Here is a 24,631-nt window from a genome sequence, read left to right on the forward strand (position 1 = left end):
TGACAGCACGAGGCAGCTCCATCAAAGCTACAGTGGGTGTGTGATAAGGGGGAATAAATGACAAGCAAGGGAATGCAAAGAGAAGGAGAGGAAGAAAAGGGGAGATGTTTCAGAGCTCCGAGCATCCCCGAGCAGCCTTATCAGCTCTGAGAGAGGAGAGGGAGATGATCAAAACAGCAGGTGGCTCTCCCACAGAGAGAAGGAGGGAAGGAGGGAAGGAGAGAAGGAGAGGAAGGGAAGGAGAGAAACTCGCAGGCCACAAGAATCAACGTGGGAGCCACCGACAAACACATAGACGCCCACATACACTCAAATGATTCATCTACAAATGCAGGCATGCACACTTTCTCACACACACACACTCACACACACAATTCTCTTTCATCTGCTCAGTTATGAAGCCCAGAGCAGTATCAGCGCTCACGAGCAGTAACAAGGCATGCAAGTTTGAGCGTTTGAGGATACTTGTGTGTGTGTGTGCCTGTGTGTGTGTGTGTGTGTGTCTCTATGTGTGTGTTTGTGTTCGTATAAAAGAAAAAGAAAAAGCTGGAGAAAGAGGGGAGAAAGAGAGACTTCTCCTCTAACAAAGCGCCCTTCATGTGTCTGGAGAGACGATGCCAAGGAATGCTGTCTGAGGATGGGCTGTCTTACGCCTCTGAGGAATGCCTCTGTGTGTGTGTGTGTGTGTGTGTGTGTGTGTGTGTGTGTGTGTGTGTGTGTGTGTGTGTGTGTGTGTGTGTGTGTGTGTGTGAGAGACAGAGAGTGTGTGTGTGTGTGTGTGTGTGTCCACAAACTATTTGTATATTTCAGAAAGCCAAAACACCTCCAAACTTCTTGCACACCACATCTATAAACACTTAAATCTCATCGTGAATTAATGTGGTTTAACAGTGACATGAAACACAAATGAACGGGAAAAACCTGAATGTAACACAAACCACATGTAAATCTGTTAACCTGGTTGATCCAACAATAAATATACACTCACCAGATAAGCTTTTAGGCCCTGCGAGGACTTTCTGTGATCTTAAAAAGTGTCACCTTGATCCATAATTCAGAGATTATTACCTTTCACTCCCAGCCTTTAGCACCGGCTAATATTGATATCAATCCGTTATGACATCACACATATTCTTATTACTTATCTTGTGGTATGGAGTATTACAAAAGGCTTGATCAAGTGTTTTTACTCAAAGTTAATGACAAGGCTGGTCGTATTAAAATTCCCAGGTTCGTGCCACCACAGGAAACGACAAGTTTTGTGCTTAGCTTCAAAATCTTTTTCAGGCTGTAATGAAAAATACTGCCACAAGGCTACTTTGTTAGCATCTTAGCACACACTGTTGATTGCATGGGCTCTCAAGGTCCTGTCTCAAGCCCCATATCCAAGAAAAACCATAAATAAAAATAGGATGAGGGAGGGATCTCAAAAGTAAGTTAAGAAATATAAACAGTTCTACACAGATCTACAGTTTCGTTAAGCAGGCACTTTTGTCCAAAGCTTCACAACACAAGCAAGAATTTAGACAGAAGGAAAACCTAGTTAGTGCTACAACAGTGCTACAAGTTATTTGGCTGCAGGTGCTGCCATTAAGTGCAGGAATTTTATTTTATTTTATTTTTTTTTGTATTTGTAGTAAGTGTAGAATAATCTCGCCGACTAACCACAATTAATTGCTGCAACAATATACTTCAACCTTAAACAACAGTCAGTAATAGTGCTGAAAATTCACTAAGAGCTGAGACCTTCTGACTCATTCTACACATGAGGTGTTCCCTGAACAGATGAGTCCTTGGACATCTCTTAAAGTAGAAAGGGACTCTGTGGATCGTATAGAGTTAGGTAATTCATTCCACCATTTGGGAACAACAGAGGAGAAGAGTCTGGCTAGTGATTTGGAGCCACGCTGGGCTGGGAGCACCAGGCGTCTTTCACAAGCAGAGTGTAGAGGGCGCAAAAGAGAGCAAAGGAGTGTAGACCTGGATGAGGGACCCCAGGTAGGCAGGAGCTGTTCGTGTCAATGTTTTGTAAGCCAGAAGAAGAGCTTTGAATTTGATCCTGAATCATCTGCAGAGATTTAAATGGACATGCAGGGAGGCCTGCCAGGAGGGAGTTGAAGTAGTCGATGCCTGATATCACATCATTTGCTCTCCAAAACAAATGCACGGCTTGGCAAGAGTCTGTTCTTTCAGATTGCTGGTGATGGAGCTCATGGGAAACAGAGTCTCGAATCCCGCCTGCAATCAACCCCAAACAGACAGTCCTCACAGCGCTGTGTTTTCATACAAAAAGTATCACGACTGTGGATATTTCTACAGAAAACTGACAAAAACAGTTTTTGTTCCTCAGTATTAGCTGTAAAGAGGCATCAGCTTTATTTCATCCTGTTTTATAACCAGCTCACCGCGGCTGCAAGCCATAAAGTGCAAGAAGGAAAGGACCCGAGCTTCCTGGTGTCAGAAGTGAAGCCAGTGTGGAAGTGCTCTGAAGCTGGGTTGTTTCTATTGGCCCTCACAGATGACTCTGCTTGCTGAGAAATTATTTAACTCTGGGTGGATTTATGGCTTTAGTAATAATTTCCCCATCAAGTTTATGTCTGGAAGTGAAGTCCTAAGTTTTCTTCATTGAGTAATGTTGTCCGTTGAGAAATTTGGCTCACTCCAGGACGAGGCTACCGATGATTGACAAGTCGCTTTAACTAGAACACAGTCGGAGCAAAGCGTGTCCGTTCTGTCGTCCAAATACGTTCACTCCTGGCTCCAAAAGTCCGACACACTCTCGCCAAAAAATGCCAAACTGGAAGCTTCAAAACTGTAGGCGATGTTGCCAAAGCTTCCTCTACTTTTAAAACGAAGCCTCTGGTAACACTATGGTGCTTTGGACTGTATCTTTTAAGACTTTTAATCAGCCAACTCAAAGCTTCCCGGTTGTGCGTGTGTGTCCTGCAATCACAGATAAACTTGGATGTGATTTTTGTTTTACTGAAGTATTTCTTCGACATTCAGTCTCCTGGCTCTTTCACAACTTTTTAAAGCTTTGATGCCAGCGAAACTTTTACCGAAAAAGACACGGTTCACACGTCAAAGCGGGCCAGTAATTAAAAAACCTGAGGTGTGGGAGGAGATGAGAGGGAAACGGCGAGCAGATCAGTCGACTTACATGACCAAAAGATGTTAGAGAAACCTTGAAGCTGTGCTTATCTGCTCTGTAGATAAACACTTCAAAGAGGGGAAAGTACTGCGCACGAGTGTGTGAGAGGAAGAGGGAGATGACGTGGGTGGTTTCAGACAATGAGCGAATGAAAGGAACATGTGAGGAATCAGAGACGAGAGGACGAGGAGGGAGATGCTGAGAGATTTGTCAGCAGCGTGCAGCGTCTCTGGAGCGAGGAGGGTGAAACATGAGAGGGTGTGTTAATCAGGCCCGTGGCTTCGCTCCGTGTTTGTGCCGACCGAGAATGTGCAAAAGATACAGTGAGAGGAAAAAGCTAACAGACAGAGTGTTTCCAGGTCTGACAGATGCTGTGGAGCAGCAGACAGCAGCTGTTTCTGAGCTCAACCCGACGTCCAGCGTCTGCGAAGTACACCAAGACGAGACGAAACAGAGGAAACAATATATGAGGCACTAAACTGAGACATTAAAATCTTCTTTTTAAGCTAAAAAACACCACTTCTTCAGTCAAAATCGATACTTCTTTGTATGAAATGTTAATGTCCACAAATCAAATGCTGCAGCTCTGATTTACTTTCTAAGAACTTAGTTGTTTTCTTGCTTAGTGCTTCTCAAACCTGTTTCACATAAACACTGCAAACCGTATTGCAAAGCTACATTGACAGCCTCTTTAAGGGAGCTTGAAGTTAAATGCAAATGTGCAAACCAGCTGAATCTGACAGTAAAATGATTTCACTTCACCAGCTTCATGGTAGTTCAGCAAAATTGAGCAAGGAGCTGGGATAGTTTTGCAGCTCCATCCTGCTCACCTGTGCATTTTTCCTATATTTGAGTCCATATTGCAAAAAAATGTATATACTTTTTATCATCATTGTTGTCAAAACTGTCTCTTTAAGGGATGTCTCACTCCATCTCTAGCAAACTCTACCTAGACGATGCTCAACAGCTTGACAAAAATGTTTTTCCACTAAGTGGGGATGAGTCTGACAATCTTTAGTCATGTGCTAAAGAGGAGTGATGAGCATTTCAAGCAAATGAACGAATGGATAGTCACTGCTGACTATTCACTGGTGAACCGATTAGCTCCAACAACCCCTGTAGATTGTTCAGGCCTAAGACGCCTGACAATAACTTGAGCATAATTTGTGAACAATCTCTTAAATTCTGAAAGTTTCCTGTAAAAAAAAATCCAGAGTTGTCAAAGTTCCTTTAAACCTTCATATCTCAGCCTTCGGAGCAGATACTTTAGAACGCTGTCGTTTATTTTCAGCAAATCACAACAGTGCATTTCATTAGCCACATGGCTTGAATATGATGACATCTCCTGAAATGACCTACTGTATTTTCCAAACAATAAGTTGCACTTTCTTTTCATAGTTTGGCTGGTCCGCAGAATAGTCAGGTGCAACTCATATCAAATGAATGAGGTGCTGTGTTATTGGATACTTTTATGGTGAATGATCGGTAAGTTCTTCCCTAACAGAGGCTCTGCTTGGACAGCCTGACAGTTCCTGGCATGTAGCACCTGGTAACGTGATTTAGAGAAAAGAAAGTTTACCTGCAACTTTTTCACTCTCTGTTGTTGATGGTTTTTCAGGATTTAAGTCACAAACTAGAAACAAAACTCCTGTAACTTCTCAAAAGTGAGCAAAGAAAGTGAGGGCATGCAGAGAAGAGAAACTGAAACTTAGCTATGGTCACAGATACAAGGTGCTGTAGGAGAAATATCTAAATCTTCTTGTATACAAATACTTATCAAAGTTATATATAAAGAAATCTCTGTGGTAATACTGTAAACAAACCAAATCACTCTAAACTCTTCTGAACTTAAAGTCCAGTGTGACTTATATATGTTTTTTTCCTCTTTATGACCCATTTTTTGACTGATACAACTTGTACACTGTAAAACACGGTACATGTTGCATCCAGCCTTAAAGGTATACACACAAATTTTGCATCTGGTCTAAATGAGTTAATAGCTGGGCAAAGATTTTTGATATGATACGATAATATATATATATATATAATCTAGTTTTACCTTTAAGGTTTGAACTGAAACTCTTTTTTTTTTAGTAGAAGTTCCTCCCAGATCTCCTGGGTGCTGTAGCGGTCTGTGTGTTTCACTCCACTTCTGAGTCTCTCAGTGGCACTTTTGTTTTCCCATTTTATTAAGGATGTTATTATAGAGATTTTTGTTGAAATTGAAGTCATAAGAACATTTGATTCTTTATTAAACTATCATTGAAATATTAGAAAACTGTGGCTCCTCCCTATTAAAGAGCAACTGAAAACAAAGTCTGGACCTGATTCTCCAAACTTTTCCATCTGTGAAGTATCCCAATAATCCAATCAGGTCTGGTTAACTGAATATTGTTGAGGTTTTTTGATGGGACAGGATAAACAGCGTCTTTGGAAAACAGCCAACAGAGGAGTGTGAAGGGTCATGTGAAGCCCAGCTGTTTGCTACACACAATGCCTCTTTTTATTTGTTTTTTTCTGCCTCTTAAGCAGTGAAAACATCACACTGTGACACCAGCTGTGGGCTTCAAACACAGAGGGTTCATCCATGATGATTATATTTATTTGTTTCAGCCCAAACTTTGTCTCTTTCAATAAGGTTTTTACACCCATAAAATCAAAGTTTGTCTATATTTACTTTGGAACGGATTCAGCCCGTTTTCACCACAAAACGCAGACGTGCATCTAAACACAGACCTCCCCTTCAGATCCTCCAGTACTGTACTTCTAAACTCTGGCTGAACTGCTGCAGCACGCTGCAGGACATGCGGATGACGCGCTATTTTGGGACACATGTGCAACAATGCAATCGGGGTAACACTGAGAGGGAGAGAGACAGAGGAAGAGAAGGAGGAGGAGGAGGAGGGAGGGGAAAGACGTCTGCCGGAGGGAGAGAAGAGACTGAACTCTATTGGCTATAACTGAAGACGGATCTCCCAGAGGACATTCATCTGCTTGGACTGCACAAGATGCTGTTTCAGTGAGAGCCAGAAGCTCTGCCACGGAGCCTGGAAAGTGTCTGCATGTTTATCTGTGTGTGTGTGTGTGTGTGTGTGTGTGAGCAGATTAGCAGCTCACTGAGAGTGTTCAGTTACAAACTGCTTTGTTTTGTTCTGACGTCCCACTGAGTTTGTAGCTCAAATCTTCAAAGGGAGGATATTTTTATAATTTTGCTAAATCATCTCCCAAATAGCTGAAAATGTGGAGCTTGCAGGATTAACTTTAATTCAAAGAGACAGATGGAGTTTTATGCACAGTGTTCTCTTCAAACATCTTAAGTAAACACTGAGACTTTGATTGTTTAAAGTTTGCATGCAGGTAACCGTTAACTCACAGCAGTCGGACTCGTCAGACCAGTCTCCGCAGTCATCGTCTCCGTCACAGTGGTAGATGTCCAGGATGCAGCGGCCGTACGCACACTGGAACTCCTCCACGCTGCAGGTGGCAGCCATCACATCTGAAGCTGCACACACACACAGACATACAGACGTGTTAGACAGATGCTTGAAAAGACGGTGCAGCTGTTTGCAGCTCTGCGAAGCTTCAACTTCTCTGCTGAGCCTGTCAGAAACATGAAATGAGGAAGTCCAGCTCTTTGTGGAGACAGTGGATGTGTTCAGACGCTCTGCAGGAAACCGGTGCCTGTTACATCCAAGTTTCTGAGACACTAGCCACAAAGTATTGACTGTTTGAATCCTGATGCTTTTTGTTAGAAAACAGAAACTGTAACGTCGATGAGCAGACAGCTTATTTTGTCTGAATCTAACAAACAGAGCAGTTAAGTTCTCAAGTCTTCCAGAAACATGATTGATGTTAGTTTAAATAATTTTATGAATAAGTTTGATGCAAGCTCAAACAGATACTGTTAGTTGGGCCTTTTTTTAACTTATACTGCCAGAGAAATCTTGTAAAGAGACCCTAAGGTGACAAGGAAAAAAGTTTGGGTTCTCATGCACCTGTGAAACATTAAAATGGAGACTGATGATAAACGCCCACATGGATTGTTCCCATCTGCTCAGTGTGCATGAGGACATTAACAAATATTTATTCATTAGAAAGAGAGCCACTTTGCTTACTTTTTAAGGATCAGACTGCTAGTTTAGATCAAAAACTATATGTACTAAAAAAAAAAAAAAAACTTTGTGTCCCTACCATACAGTTTTTTGCCACAGTTTGACAGCTCCTGGATATTTTAAGGAAGTCTTTTGTAGTGATGAGTAGGAATAGTTATTGTCTTTTTTGCATGACATAAACTTAGGGACTAATCAGGTCTTAAAGTGATAGTCCAGGATGGAACAAGTTGGGTCCTATCACAAGGTTTAGGGCAGAAATTACCCCTACAGCAGTGTTTTTGTGCAGCAGGAGCCCAGGGCGCTCACACCAAACACCCCCTCCCTGCTCCTCTGCCGGTTTCCTCTGCACTCAGACAGGGCCATATTTTACTTGACCAAAAACACAAATAAACGGACTCCCACCAAAAAAATCTGACATCGGTCTGCATTCACGCTTTATTCAGAGAATTTTCAGCGTGTTACTTTGAGAACTAGGGCCTTATTTAGCGGTGTTTTTGTGTGAAAGTAACGCGCTGAAAATTCTCTAAATAAAGCGTGAATGCAGACCCATATCAGATTTTTCCGGTGGGAGTCCGTTTATTTGTGTTTTTGGTCAAGTAAAATATGGCCCCGTCTGAGTGCAGAGGAAACCGGCAGAGGAGCAGGGAGGGGGTGTTTGGTGCGTGCGCCCTGGGCTTCTGCTGCACAAAAACACTGCTGTAGGGGTCATTTCTGCCCTAAACCTTGTGATAGGACCCAACTTGTTCCATCCCAAAATATCACTTTAAGCCCCGTTAGCACCAAGCGGTTCAGTTCAGTTTAGTTTGTCTCGGTCTCGTCTTTGTTGGATTTATTAGCATGGTACACTGTGTCACACTGCTATGCTGTCATGCTATTACGTAGCTGACACGGCTATTAGCATCCAGCTTACACGCCGCCTACCAAAAAGGGCATGGTTGGCTGTTGAAACGCAAACAGGATCTGGCTTTACAGATCCGACCAGTACCAAACCGTACTGATCCCTAACGGACTGCCTGGTGGAAATGCAGCCTAAGGCGCGTTTGGTCTCAGGTGTGCACAGGAACTTTTCTAGAGCAAGCTATAATTTAAAAACATCTATTTTTGCCTACCAATGTCACTTTCGGGGCTCCATCAGGGCGGCACAATATTGGGAAAAAATGACATTGTGATATCTTATTTTTCCTGGGCTATATTGTCACACTTTCTTCAGTCTACTGCTTCATTCTTCAGCTAAATTCTCCTTGAAATGATGATTGAAGACTCTCACCTAACTATCTCTGCCTCTCCCTGCCTCTGTGAACACTATTAATGTTATTAAAGAGTTTTAATCATGTTGACATCTGTAAATCATTGATAATGATCTATATATTTCCTGCAAGTGGCTATTCTCACATCAGGTCAGACTTTCTAATAACACACTCCTACACAGATGTTTTTTAAGTGTCCCTCAGTGACCAAATAATACAACAGAGATATTTATCAAATACGAGCAGATATGCAGTGGCTCCCAAATTTCCTCCCTTCCCATGTTTTGTGTTTTTTTGTAGGTTTGAGTATTTTGCCAGGTATGAATAAATGAAAATTCATGTTTCGAGACATTTCTTGCATACGTAACATAACCTTGCGATATGAATGTTGTGCAAGCAAATATTGAAATGACGATAGCGAAATATGTGCAGCCCTGGGCTCTGTCCTATTATACCTTTACAACCCAAAGTATTTGTGATACACTATCTTCCTCACACATAAATAAAATGAATGTTGGCAAAAGAGTTAGAAAATAAACATGAAGTTTGAGTTATTCGACTTTCACCAGGCAACAAAAGCTGCTAAAAAGCACCTGAATGGATGGGCTAACAAGAATCTCACTAGCAAAGAAAAGTATAACTGATCATGGTCATGTTTGTTATATATGGATTCTGAGTTGCAGCCCTGTGTCTTACTTTGTTATCAGGAGCTTTTATCATGCTTCAAACATGCATATTTTAGTTTTGATGATAGGATCGATGATTTCTTCAACGTGCCATTGTGCTAGATTTCTTCAGTTGTATGTTTGAGCGTGAACTAATGCAGTTAAGGACCTGAGTCAGCAAGTATTGCATCTGCATTAATAACATCATCATCTCTTACTATTCTTAGGCAGAGAAATGAAGTCTATAAACGTAAACTGAGATAAACTGATGTTCTTTCTGGCAACTCAAAGTGACAGAGCTTGAGGCCCAAAGCACAACAGATTTTGCAGCTGCTCTTAACAGCGCCCCAGAGACTCAAACAACATTCTGCAACAACTGAAGGAAGTTTTTCACACTGGACGGACACATGAGGCTGGAAATCTGTGGAGAAACTCACGGCAGTTTTCCTCATCGGATCCGTCCTTACAGTCCGTGTCTCCGTCACAGTACCAGTGCTCAGCGATGCAGCTTCCATCTGTGCAGCGGAACTCCTTATCTGAGCATTTACGCATGTCTGATGAGATAACGAGGAACAAAACATCACTTTAATGAGACAGTTTGGATGCTTATGTTCCTGCACGCTGCTGCTCGTGTGTCAACCCACCACATTGTTCGTCACTGTTGTCCCCGCAGTCGTTGTCGCCGTCGCAGTGCCACAGGCTGCGGATACAGTACCCGTTCTGGCAGTGAAACTCGTCTTCCTCACACTCTCTGGGAGCTGCAGAGGGAGAAGAGATAGATAGATGTTTCAGCTAAGACCACAAACTTTACAAGAATCAGATCAGATGCAGCCATCCCTGAGCTGTGCTGACATTATATCCACAGCTGCACCGACACAAGGGAGACGGTGACCTTTCATGTCGGGCTCGGAGCAAAGAGCTGAGGAGGGGAATCAGATTTTTCTCTCTGTAAACAAGCTGGACTCTCTCAAGGGTGAAGGTTTAAGGCTCAAAGACTCACACGTTGAATATCCTGCAGTTGGATCTAAAAAAATAAAAATCATCTGAGCGACAGTTATGCCTCCTCTGTGTGTGTGTGTGTGTGTGTGTGTGTGTGTCACAGTCAGTGATCAGAGGTCATCGTTCGCTATAATAAAACCTTCCTTTATGCAGCTCTCTATCTAAGATGTGTAACGAATGCTTTCCAGAAATAAATGAAACCTAACCACCTTAATTGTTGAGCTCTGAAGCTGTGGGAACTCGTCCTTCAGGGAGAACAAAGACTGAGGTCAGCTTAAAATACTGCTGGTGACAACGTGATAGAATATGGAAAAGTTCCAGTGGGGATAAAAATAAGAAAAACATCTTCTTTTAAATCACTTTGACCACAGTTTTGGTGACGATCTTTGTCTCTATTGTTGAGCTGTGTTCAAACAGTCACTTCAACCCAAACACGGCCGAGAACATTTCACCCTGTTGACCTCAGAAGCAGTTTTTCTATTGGGCAGAAGACAGCAGCAGCTTACACACAGAAATTCTGACACAGTCTTTGTTTGGAAAGATTTGGGCACCAATAACCTTTTTGTCTTTTCTTCCTTTTTTTTTTCTTTTTTTTAAGGGGGCTGTTTTTTTACCCTTTATACTAAGGGCAAGTATTGGCAAGAACCTCATATCATGATATATATTTCAATATTCTACACAGTTAACTATTTGATTTAAAACAACTTTTCTATTTTATTGTGTTTGAAATATTTATGGTCAGATGCATGTTTCATACTTACACTTCACTTGAAAACATGAAGTGTCATGTTTTTTACTCAAGCTACTGTGACATTGAACTAATGTTGGAAAAGCATTATAGGGTGAAAGACGTGGTGGGTGTATCCCACAATGCATTTTGAAAAGTAGTGTATTAGCAGTGATTACTATATTAGCAATATATACCATCATGCATTGCGGTTCAAACAGGAGGTATGGCTGATTACATGATTAGTGATTAGTGATAACATGAAAAAACATTAAAAACTGTCAGAGAACAACGCTTAGCTCTCTGTATAACTTTTGGTCTCACAACTTTGAGCAGAGAAACAAACAACACGGACGTTAACCGCTAAACCGTTCATTGCTGGTGATGCATTCACTGGACCTTGTAATTCTTAAACCTAGCATAAGTTGCTGTGCAAATATATGGTTTATGAATTTTATAAATAATAGAGGTGTCTCAATCAGATATTGATATGGGTCTGATATTAGCAAAAAAACAAGTATTGGTATTGTATCAGAATGCATCTAAAATCTCCGATACAAGCAGTTTCTGTTACCCATTGATTACTAACAAATGGGTCAGTTTTTCCTCATACCTACTGTTGCTGACTACTGTTCTTTGTTTGAATAATATCACTTAATCAAGCCTTTTCTAACATGACAGACATACTACAAAATAAGTGATAAAAGTATGCATGTCTAATGCTGATATCGTATCGGATTAATATCAGTATCGGCCAATACTCAATGCTGCAGTATCGGTTTCATATCAGAAGTGAAAATGTAAGATGGGGACATCCCTAATAAATAATGTGTAATAAATATTTCCATTAATTTTGGCTGTTGTAAGTATTGCATTAGTTATAACTGAAATAAATACAGTTTTGCAGTGTTTGAGAAAAATAATAACTATAAATCCCCAGCCATCCATGAGGGAATTACGTCACTGTCAGTGGCTGGCGAGTGAGTGAGTAGTGTCCGAAATGTTGTTTTAATTTAGCTGATGTAGTGGATTATAAGGTCCACTACATCCAAATCACTTTAAAGCGAGTAGTGAGTAGTGAATGATCTCGGACACAACCTATGATTATTATTTCATGAGTCTACCACACTGTAAAAACTAAGCTTAAAATTGTTTAAAACAAACTTAACTTATTTTGATTTTAACAAAAAGAGTTGAAATATTGATATTTTATCACTGGTCAAAGTATTGCTAAATGTTTCCTATAAGTGGCCAGAGGGCAGTTATGATGCGGTTATACATGTTCCGGGGTGGCGTGCATGCCCGCAATTGCTATAAAGTCAGGAGGTGTGTCTCACACCCAAGGTTTGCCTCAGGCTGATCAGACTTGCCTCGTGTGTGAGAGAAGAACAGCAATGGTATGCTTCAATCGCTCTTATTCAAATGAAACTTATTGGTTGTAAATGATATCCTTCTCGAAAACATGTTTATTTGTTATAAGACTTTAGAGGGAGAATAAGGGTCCGAGTTCATTGATGTTCGCTGGTTACGAATGCACCCTTTGATAGGCAAAGCGAGGCTGGTCACGAATTCTACTCTATTTTAAAATATACTCAGGTGAAGGGAAGCTGCAATATTTATATATGTTGTAATATTTGTGTAATGGGACGGTGCAATATGTGTATGATGAGGCAGTGCAATACTGATGTTTGATCACGTGTGTGTTTGATATCTGTCAAACTTTGGATATTAAAGTGTTGTTTTTCTGATGTGTCTTAGTTTTACTGTGCCAAGGTCCTATGGATGGAAAAAAAAAGATTTACACCTGTAGAACTTAACATGTGATATTCGATACCATGGGGCTGCTGCATTGCTGAATCAATATTTTTTAACCCCGCTACTTTATACCATCTCTCTTGTACCTCAATACTAGCTTTACAGTATCTACATCTAAAAAACAAAACATAACACTTTTTTCACACTAGCCTTTTAGAAACCTTATTTCAGCCTCTGTCCTGTCTCTTTAAGGCTCCTAGATCTACATACCCCATTGCCTCTGATTGGCCAGGTCTATGGAGACCTTTTCATGAATATCTCGTTAAGATCCCGCGCTATTTTTGAGAATGAACATTCAGCATCGTTACTCTATATCAATCTGTAAAATATGAGAAAGTACAATACCCCCTCTTTAAGTTCTGCTGCTTAAGTCAGGCATCCCTCCAGTCATTAATTTGATGACTTTTTAAACAGAGCTATGACTGTGGGCTGCTTGTGCAGCAAACAACAGCAGAAAAAATGTTTGAACTTGTGTTTTATAAATCGCAATACCCCCTCTTTAAGTTGTGTCAATGTCAGGTATGGCTTCAAACTCTTCCATAAACATTTCCAGGAGCAAAGAAGTCCAATGAGAAGCCCCTAACTGGCAGGTTTTAAATGAGCCTTGTTATTTTCACTGCCTTTCACTGCAGGTTAACGATCATTTCATGCCACAGGAAGTGATTTACAGCCAACAGGAGTTGTTCTCATCAATCGTGGTAACGTCTCACAGTGATGCATTGGTCTGTTAAAGGAGGGAGGATGTTTTTCACTGGAAAGGATGAAAATCAAATAAAAGTTCCTCTTCCCAAACTTCCAGTTCCTCTCCAGTTTGAATCAGGTTAAATCCACCAAACCTCATCAGCATCAGCCCGTCCCACGTCTTCATTTAATAATCGAGCTGATGTTGATAAGAAAACGTTGTTTCACTACACGTCTAACCTTGAGACAGCAGATGAGAGACACATTTGTCATTCATCCCATCAGCCCTGAGGACACAGTCAGACTGAAGTCACTCCCTCCAGTGAACTTTTAGCTCGGTGACTTTGGCACTGTTTCACTTTCATAGCTGCTCATTTATCCGTACAACTCCTCCACCTTGCTTCTTTAATCACACCTCTATTGACTAAACACTGAATGGATTTTAAAAACACACTGCCCCCTTCTACTGTTACCACTACGATCAATGGCAGAGCCCAGCCATGCTCGCCTGGGGCCCGAGTACACAGGTTTGTCAAGGAGAACCAATGATGGATGGCCCCTGGCAGGAGGTAATCTATAATTTATCACTGCTGTGTGTGCATGTGTGTGTGAGAGTGTGTGTGTTGACTGAGACAAACAGAGAGAGATAAAGGGAGACAGAAACAGAAGGATGCCCACAGTAGAGTGAGATGAAGCTTCTCTTCATCTCAGTGAGATTTTTCATCTCCTCTCAGGTGTTTTTCAGAATCACAGCTCGAGTCGGAGCCGCTGGAGAGAAAAATCCACATCCAAGATGAGTGACGTTATACGAGGCTCTGGAGCTTTGTGTGTATGTATGTGTCTGTGTGTGTGAAGACCTCATGACAAGAGATCGTAGCCTCTGGGTCTAAAAAGTCTGTGTACATCTGTAGCTGAAAAGAAGCAAACAGACACGGCAGCAGCAGGGAAAGATTTGACAACTGGAAATGTTTCCTACCCTGACAAGACCTGAGCAGCTAAGTATCCATGCAGTTTTTTTTTGGCATTTTTCTTTTTTTTATTCAGATTAAATTACTTTATTCTATGAATTAACTTGTGGATGAGGAGACTCTTCTGCTCCTTATATATAAATAACATGGCTCCAACAGAGGCAGAGCTTGTGTCTCCTCTGGGGGACTAATACATCAAACATATGATTTTTCTAGTGAGCATTCTTCTATCCATCATATGAAACTTCTTCCCTTCAAAATAAAAGCACAGTCTCATCATTCAAACTGGAATTAAAATCGATCTAGCTCCCAGTGGTTCCCAAAGGGGGGGGTCATGAAATACTTTCCAAAATCAAAAAAACTTAGTTCAATTTCATAATTCATCAATCATTGTAAGAATATAGATAAAATCAGAGTTTAAATGGGAGTTAACACTATGCAAATAGAAAATTTTTGATCTATTTTCCACATTTCTTGGTTGGAGGAGAATACTGGTATTAGTGGCAGCAGAGTAATAAAGGAAATAAAGCAATGAAAGGTCTTATTTTACACCAATCAGATAAACTATGTGAGTTGGCTTTGATTTTTTTTTTTTTTTTGTCCTCTTTCCAAGTCGACAGGCTCCAACACTGTTTTTTGGGGGAGTAATGGGCTTAAAAGTTTGGGAATCCTAAAATTAGATATGTAATGAGAGGCTCTGAAAGAAAATTTCATCAGGTGTGGGGGCCTTTCTTGACTTTCTTTAACAGACCATCAAAATACAAGAATCAACTCTTTTTTATGTTCTGGCCGATTCCTACAATGAAGGTCTATTTATGTGTACTTGTATTACAGTCTTTTTATTTATTTATTTATTTTTTTTGTCTTTTTGTGAAAGTGAGCAGGGGAGAATTCAGTTCCTGGAGGGGATTTTTGTTTGTTTGTTTGTTTGTCTCTTTTTTGTGTATTTTGCTGCATGCTCCTGTATGTTATCTAAAACTTAAGATTCAATAAAAATATTAAACACCAAAAGTTTGGGAATCCTTTACCAAGGTAAAATGCCATAAAACTGGCAAAATAAAGGTATACTATACAACAGCTTTATGTAGAAATATCTTCTTTAGAGCTTCAACAAAAACTGAGGAATAAAAATATGAGGAAACTGCATCACAAGACCCACATTTGACAGTATCATCATCATATAAAGTTGCTCAAAACAGCAAGTTGAGTGAATAGTCACATCTGTAGATTGAAGTGCATGACAAAATGCATCTTTGTCTTAGTGGATTTGTTCCCACCTTACACATATAACTTAAAAGTTTATGACTGTGGATGGCTGTGCAGACCACAGTTATCTCTAACTGGTCTCAAATTTGGTGTGACATCTACTGAAGCATTTAAAAATACTCCTAATTAGGGCTGAACGATAATATAATCTATTTGCAATTTTCTTGAACCAATATTGCGATTAAGCATGCAATTTTTTGGGGAGGACGTTAATCTTTTGCACTGTTCACTTAACACAAGCTTTAAGTCATTCTTTAGTATGATCAACACCACAAAGGATACTGTTAACATTTTAATTGCAGTCCTCAAGTTGTCAGTAAGCGCAACAAACCATACAGAATGAAGTGAACAAAGGGCATGGCTGTGCCAGCCACAATAATTCTAGTGTATCGATCTCTATAGCTCACAGGGTTTTTGTCAGAAAAACCTATTGACAATTAGTGATTTGAAGGAAGAACGAGTACTGGTTACTATATTGGACATGGAACTCTTTTTTTTCTTTTTCTATTTGCAGCCTTTGCGATTTGAAAATTGAATTGTATTACATTGCAATGTCTGTTTCAAATCAATTAATTGTTCCTAACTTGGGTGTAGGCCAGCAGTTTATAATAGTAATGCACTGATCCGATCCTGGAGCCAATCTAGCCCCTCAAAGCTGGATCAGGTATCAGTGGGAAAGGATCAGTCCAAACTTGACACCAAGGCTAAACTATGATTTAGATTACAAGGTATAAAATTTTACAATCAAATAGTCATTTCTGTAAATTCTGAAGCATTTTTTAACCAAAAATGCTGTTAAACATTTAAACACTTATTGTTTAAATAAATATTAATTCATAATAATTCCATAAAAAAATGATTTTTGTCTTTAACTGAGACATTACCAGTCTTATCCCACAGTGGAGCATGCAGGTTATTGTTTAACACTGGTATCGGAGCAGGATCGGTATTGGTCGATACCCAAAAGCCCAGGTATCAGTATCAGTATCTGGACCAGAAAAATTGGTCCAATACCAAGATGGTTACTAGTAAACAAGTCAAATAATACAAAAACGCTTGTTACAGGAGTCTTCTTTCAAAACAGCATGGTATTATTTGTTGTTAACTGTGTTCCCATGTGGAGTAGGAAATGCTAAAAAGCAGTTTAAGATTAAAAGACTGACAGGGACGAGGTGTTACCAAGGCACCTTGAATAAGTCCAGCGTTTGATAATAAAAGACACTAATTAGTGTGATGATCACTCCTTTTTATGAAAGTACAGTAGAGATGGAAGACCAATTTTTGTAGTCTTAAGTTAGCTCTCTAATTATAACAGCTACTGCAAATAAAAGCTGCAGCTCAATTATCCAGCCTGCACTTGTTTCCTAGCCCTTTTTGTTCTCTTAAAGCCCACCTTCTCCCAAAACCTGGTCCCTTCTGGCTTCAAAAAACCTGATTCTTTATAAACAACAGTGAACAAACCAATGGGTGGTGTCACACTGGATACACAAATACAGATGTAGGTCTCGTCTGGGAGAGGTGTTGGTTTCAGGATGCTGTGACTGTACGCAGTGTTCTTTTTAAAGGTTAAGAAAATATGGATGAGGTGGACGATAAATAATTTGTAGGAAACTCACATTTTCTTTGCCTTCCACCGACAGAAATCACAAAAGATGAGAGAGACATGTTTTCAGCAGATGGAGGCACTGACCCTTCGAGCTGACATCCAAAATTTAGCCCTTGTTTCCTCCTCCCTGACCTCCCCCCAAGGGGACCGCCCTCTCCAGCCCTAAAAAGAAAAACCACAAAAGCCTCTCGAGCAGATCCTGATGAAAATTTAATCTCGCCCAGATTATTGACAAAAACACTCATTTAATCTATTATTTAACTTGTAAGGAAGAATCGATTTCCACCCTCACTCCGCCTCACCCATGCACCCTGTCCCCCTCCCATCAGAGAGGTAAACAGAGGGAGAGGTCGAAGGTCAACAAGCCCCGGAGATGCTCATCATTCACGCAGCAGCCAAACGTCAAAGGGCAAAGGGCGCTGGGAGTCATTACCGGGCTCCCTGCGCGTGTTTGTGGCTGTTGTTTCCTTCCCGTGACGGATCTTTCTTTTTCCTTGAGGAGTACAGAGCGTTCAGACACACCTCAGTCTATGTTCGTCTGAAAACCTTGACAACTACTTCAGCTCCAGCCGAGCATGGAGGATTGTCTCCCCGTCTCTAAATAATGTAATAAAACGTCAGCATCGCGAGGTGAAACAAAATATATCGTGAGGTGAACGACAGACCCGGGTAACAAAATGAAGAGGGAGAAAGAAGCATGAAATAATAAGTAGTTGGGGGAACAGGGGAGGGAGGGAAATTTACCGGCCATGAAGATGAAAAATTCATAGGTGGCTGCAGCAGACAGACCCCCCATCAGGAAGTGATTCAGTGTCTGGCTGCCCATAGAGTATGTGGGTCAACAGATGAGGAGGAGAAACCTCTGGATGATGGACGGATAAGAAAAATAAACCAGAGAGAGGATCCTACTGTGCACACACACACACAGACTGTTAGCTCTGTCAAGTCTGGGATGTGTTTGCTTTAAAGAGATTTAACTGGGTGATGGAGGAGAGATGGACCAGAGGCAGATCTGGTGGAATTTGGCCACAAAGAACCCAGTTTTCCCCAGCTGGACTCAAATTTGGTGTGGCATCAAATCAGGACAATAATAATATTTCTAACTTGGTTTTGAGGCTACAATAACAACTTTTTTTTCACTGTAATTCAGTAAGAAGATGGTTTTTCATGAGTAAACTAGTCATAAGAATGTAAAAAATTGTTCAAATTTACAATAGCCAATCCTATCACATTAAATTATGTCTGGCTTTTTTTTCCCCTAAAACCTTAACACTTTGGTTTTTATTAAAGAACAGCAAAAAATAAGCAACAATAAGAACCAGTTTAAAAAAACAAACGAAAAAAAAAACTGAAACCATTGGATTAGGGATGCACAATCTCAGATATCTGCTGATGTCTGATATATTTCAAACTTATTTGGCCGATTACCAACACCAATATTAATTTGTTTTTTTTGTTTGTTTTTTTTTCTGCAAACCATCTCTCTACTGTATTGTAAGTAGCGTACAGTATTATGGTGCATACTCTGGTCACGTTTGCGGTAACATTCATTTCTTGCATGTGAAAATAATTTTTTACAACTGTTTTCAAACAAAAAAAATATACAAAAAGATACATACTCTGTTTCTTGTTTAAATAAATAAATAAATAAATAAATGGATAAATAAATAAATAAAATACAAAAAAAGCAGGGGCAAAATATGTAACTATTCAATCTACACTTTGCAGAATAAAAATGTGGGCTCCATCTACAATGTTTAACAGAGAGGTGATGTGACATCAATCTAAAAAAAATACAAAAATGCAAAACATATTAGCAGCAGCTTTAGTTCATGGTGCCGAGGTTTGGCAATTAATCAAGTAAGCAGCAGCCAACTATTTCATCGGTTTATTATATCGGCAGATATGTTGGCTGATGTCTGATTCCGATAACATGTTGATAATACTGTGCAACCCAAAAATTGATATACAGAATATTTTATTCCAACTGATGTCAAAAGAGACAAAAATGTGCTGTTGAAAAACTTATCTTCCGTAACACTAGCAGCACTAGACTTCAGAAAGTAAAAGTGTTGTTTTCATATTTCACATTTTTTAAGAGTCCCAGCCAAAGCCTTTAAAACCTTTGTCACCTGTTGATTTCTTGGGAGTTGGTTTGAAGCCAAGGGATGGCAGTTGCCATGTTGGAAATGTTGAATTATGAAACATCTTTGCAGACATATGGAGCTGAGGCAGACTTTTAGGTTCTTAGCAAACACAAAAAACTCAGCTGTCTTTCACCTTGGCCATGCCATTAACTTATGCAACTCTTAGCCTTTATTTTATCGCAATGGATGTTAATTAAAAATCACCCACAGTAAGGTTTGGACACATAAATGAATCAATGAGCCACACATCAAAATCTGATTATTGAACTTTGTTGTAAACACATTTCATTTTGCTATAAAGATGGTTATCTAAACATGGGATGTGGTCAGGATTCAAACAACCTCAAGTGGACACTTGAGGAACTGCAGAGGTTTACTCTTCAGTATTGGTTTCATTTTATAATACCAGAGGCTTTCACGTGACCCTAACTAAGCCCTGTTTACTGCACAGTCATAGAGAGGTTAATGCCATCAAATTAACCAATCCAAACAACCAAACAGACACTTACAGGTGTTCAAATGTTGCAAAGAGCAGGTGACTGATAGCCATTGACTAGTGGAAAAATCCGCCCCTGCACTGATCGAAAGGTAAAGCCCCTGACTGGATCAACTTTCTGCCTCTTTCCAACATGTGCTGTCTCCATCAGGAACATGTCACACCCTGAAACCATTCCTGTTCGTGCACACAGAGCGTTAAGTGTGATTAAACTGAGTCACTAAACAGACAACAGCAGCAGCGTGATAGAATGACATGCCCACAGTGTACTACTCCACAGATTGGGCTCCACTGGAGGGGCTTTCTGAGTCATGACGGGTAAACATGGAGACAAAAAGTGAACACCACAATCCAACACTAACTACACTCTGACTCATGGAACAACACACACATTAGCTTTTATTCACTTTTCAAAACCTGCTCGTACAGCCCCCATCCTGAATGTAAACGTGATCTAGTTCAAGCAGATACAGGATACTCTGGCTTTGAGAGACCGGTTCATTAAGTCCAATACTCATCAGACTCTACACTTCCAAATATTCTCCTCCGAGCCTCCATGCCTGGTTAAACACCGTGTTTGTCATACCCCAGTGTTAACATCTGATTCCACAGGTGTTTTCCCACCAGAAGGTCCAAAAACTTTTAGTTCCTGGTGACTAGGATCCACATGGTTCCTGTTAGAGGTGGGCGGATTTTTCCAAAATATAAGTAAAAGTATAAGTAATATCGATACCACAATGGTATTGGTATCAAATAATACCAGTGTAAAAAGATTGATACTAGATACTAGTTTAATTTTTCCTCCTGTGTGCACTGACTGCTGCCGTATCATAAAAGTGGCCAAAAAGTTTTGGATTGTTTCAATAAATAGTTCTACTTAAAAAAATATGTCTGTTTGAATTTTTTTATAAAATTTGTTTTGGTGTGGTAATTCTTAATACTGAATTATAATTATAATTATTATTATTATTATTAATTTTATTTTTATTTATTTATTTTTTATTATCATTATTTTAAAAGAATGCAATACTAGGAGAACTTGTATTTATTTTTTGTATTGTAGTTTTCAATTCTTACTTAAAAAAAGTGTAAATTTTACCTTAAAATGATACTTTTTTTTACTTTATTTTTAAGAAAATAATTCCACACAACTATGTTAGGGGGAAAACTTGCTTTGTTACTGTTGTATTGTTTCTAAACACAAATGTTTATCATGACACTAAAGTAATTTGTAGTCACCTTTAAACTTTGCCCAAATTCTGTCCCAGGTTTTTCCAACATAATCATAAAAAAAAAGAAAAAAATCACATTAACACCTTTGGGTCTGCAGTTTAATGATACATCAACCTGAAATATAAAAAAGTATTGGGAACAGTATCGGTATCAGTATCGGTGAAACTGGGCCTGTATTTACTTGGTATCGGATCACTACCAAAATTCCCAGTATCACCCATCACCTCTAGGTCCTGTGGCCCATTGTTTGTCTGTGTCTCCACCACAGGCCAAAAATCTGTGTAGATAATGTAAATCAGGTCAGTGACTTAAGAAGAAAGAAAAAAAAGGTAATTGCAACACGCTGCCAGACCAGTAGAGGGCATAGAATGACGAAGAGGGCCATTTAGAACATTTAGCAGAAATGACACCAGAAAAGGAGACAGGCAACCGGTGTAGCAATGTAGTTAGCCAGTTAGCTTTGATATAGATACATAATGGGGCTTTATTTCATCGCAGATGGATTTGTTGAGACGTGAAAGGAGATGAGCTCCAAAGACAAAACTGATTTCAAAAAGGCTGAAACCAGCAAAACTTCAGACCGCCCTGCTGTCTAAAGCATGACGACGACAGAGATCAACTGGTTTCAGCTTTCAGGGTGATCACTGTGTCTTTCCATCTTTCACTCACCACAGTCATTTTTGCATCCGACCATGACCACGAGAATGTAGGGTTGTAAAATCACATCAAAAAGGAGCTGAAGTATTTAAACGTTTAATGGGGTGTGAGATTTCCCTCAAAAACAAAATGTTCCAAATGTGCAAAAGTCCAAAACTTGAATCATTTACTGTATATGAAGTCATTACCAGGCTATTTAAAGGAGGTGAGCGGAGATTAGGATCAAAACAGCCTCAAATTAAGGCTTGAAATAGCTGGTTTCATAACTTTCTGTCCAATAATCCCTGTAATGTGTTTCCGCAGTAATTTGCAGATCCATAAATACACGAGCAGAAACAGAGAGACTTCACTCTCTGAGGGGAGAAACTCAGCCGAGCAGGCAGCTGAGAGGCAAAAACACACACACACACACACACAAATCAGAGGAAGAGCAGGATAAACTAAGGGCAAAGGTTGGAGAATGTTTGGTGTGATGACCGTGGGAGCGCTGACCTTTCATCAAAGTGTGTGCATGTGTGTTTGTGTGTGAGTGTTTGAGCGTGACAACAAGTTCACTCCTTCAGACTCAAAAAACAAACTCCTCAACCCATCTGGACGCCTCAAACATCTGTCCACTTTAATAACTCGTCCCCCTGAGCCTGACGGAGCAGGTCTACGCTGTGTGTGTGTGTCTGTCAGTGTGTGACCACAGCTTTTTTTTGTTGTTTATTTTGACGAGAGAGAGGAAGTGTACTCACGACAGTCCTGTTCGTCTGAGTCGTCCTCGCAGTCGTTGTCTCCGTCGCATACCCAGGAGCGGCGGATACATTTGCCGTTGTCGCAGTGGAAGTCGAGTGGCGAGCAGGTGGGAAGCACTGAAAAACAAACAAGGAAGAGAAGAAAACACATCAGTAAACAGGAATAAACAAACTGTGTCACTAAAGGAGGAAAAGAAGAGAAGAGTTTCCTCGTTTTGAGGATATTAACTTCTTAAGTCCACATTAGAGCTGCACGATTTGGGGAAAAGGTGCGATTTGCGATTAGGTGGACAATATTGCGATTGCGATTGTGCTTGCGATTTAATAAAAAAAGTTGTGTCATGATGAGTCTACAGGCTTGCTTGGTTATCATGGAGAAAAAACTGAATTGCATGTGCTGACATTGCGATTGCGATATCCTCTTTTGCGATTACGTAATTGCGTGTGCTGACATTGCGATTGCGATTGCGATTGCGATAATCGTGCAGCCCTAGTCCACATATGTGGACATTACATTTCTGCCTCTCAGGCCAATAATGCTTCATTTTTTTAAACTTCCTGCTAGCCACATGTAGGGATACTGACACTAAGAATTAACTATGATTTTGTCTACAAGGTATACAGTTTTACAATCAAATATTCATTTCTATTAATTCTGCAGTATTTTTTTAACCAAGCTGCTGTTAAACATTAAAACACTTAAAGTTTAAATAAAAATTAACTTCAATAATTCCATATGTGCTCATTTTTGTCTTTAACTCAAAGCATTACCAGTATTATCCCACAGTAGAGCATGCAGGCTGTTATCAACACTGGTATCAGATCAGGATCGGTATCGATCGATACACAAAGCCCAGGTATCGGTATCGGGACAAGAAAAGCTGGATTGGTGCATCCCTATTTCCCACATCACCTTTTGGTGATATCACAACATTACACTTATTTCAGTGGAAAAAAACAAGGTATTTATGTTCAATAACACTGATAACAAACAACTAATAGAGAACTCATAACAAAAATAATCAAACTTCCAGTACAATGACCAAGTTTAGTTAGTTAGTTTATTAGTTTATTTCGATCATATTTGAAAGTATACCAACCAAAGCGACACCACTTACAACCATGTTGACCGAAAAGGTTTAGGCTGCAGCTACTTCGCTTATATGTGCCTAACCTACTTACTGTACAAAATTATACCAGAGCCAAACAAAAAGTCAAACAACACAATCTCAACAATCAATGAATAATTAATAATCCAAAAAAGAACTGACAAGAAAAGTTTAGTTTTTATATTTATTAGTAAAGGCTTTGACGGTATGCTGTACTCACAATTCCATTCTTTTACGATTTTTGGGGTGCCGATTTGATTAAAACGTTTAAATTTTAAAATTTTGATTCTTTGATATTTACAATTTTTGCGAGTTTTAGTTTCCTTTTTTAACACCAGACCATGTGAAAACGTTACATGATGGTTTATCAGGAGCTAGGGCTGAACAATTTATCGTTTTCAGATCGATATCGCAATTTTGGACAATGCAATTTTGAGATCGCCAAAGCAGCAATTTTTTGCAGCGCTCCTGACTGACTCAGGATCTGTTGTGTCAAGTATTATACACATTCTGTTTTACAAATTTGTAGACAATCTATATGTTAAAAGTGCTGGTAAGCAGGTCAACAACACAAAGCCTCTGTTTAGGAGTAGAAGTTGATGAAAACAGATTATTTATCATCACTATTGATGATTAAAAAATTGTGAATTGCAATATCTGCCAGAAAATTAGATCTTTTCCTAAAATCGTTCAGCCCTACATGTGAATATCCCAAAGCTTGATTTGAAGAAAATCGTGAATCGGATCAAAATCACAATATCTGCCAGAAAAATCGCAATTCAATCTTTTCTTAAAATCGTTCAGCCCTATCAGGAGCCATATTTTCCCATAAAATGCACATCACATGAGTCAGAGAGAAAAATTCCTCCCTCTACTGGAGAAAAGTGGTAACTCTTTTCCAGTCGAGTCTATAAACAAAGACTGACATGAAGAATTTGAATTTGAAAAAAAAAAAAAAATTGACAAACAATCATGATTTTGATTTTGGCAAATAAAAAATCCAGATACATTGATT

General features: G+C 39.7%; 1 protein-coding gene across 3 annotated transcripts in view; it reads right to left on the reverse strand.

The window, feature by feature from the left end:
• Positions 1-24,631, reverse strand: part of lrp4 (low density lipoprotein receptor-related protein 4) — a 182,100-nt gene that overhangs the window by 46,260 nt on the left and 111,209 nt on the right. For all 3 annotated transcript variants that reach the window (XM_074665989.1, XM_074665988.1, XM_074665990.1), the window contains exons 3-6: positions 22,508-22,624; positions 9,820-9,933; positions 9,613-9,729; positions 6,525-6,653 (exon numbers count right to left, since the gene is read on the reverse strand). In XM_074665989.1, the coding sequence (XP_074522090.1) occupies positions 6,525-6,653; positions 9,613-9,729; positions 9,820-9,933; positions 22,508-22,624 (477 nt within the window). The remainder of the gene's footprint in view (positions 1-6,524; positions 6,654-9,612; positions 9,730-9,819; positions 9,934-22,507; positions 22,625-24,631) is intronic.

Source organism: Halichoeres trimaculatus, unplaced genomic scaffold (genome assembly GCF_033239565.1).
Source record: "Halichoeres trimaculatus isolate MK-OKI-2021-1 unplaced genomic scaffold, fHalTri1.1 fHalTri1_scaffold_3, whole genome shotgun sequence".
In the NCBI taxonomy this organism is placed as follows: domain Eukaryota; kingdom Metazoa; phylum Chordata; class Actinopteri; order Labriformes; family Labridae; genus Halichoeres; species Halichoeres trimaculatus.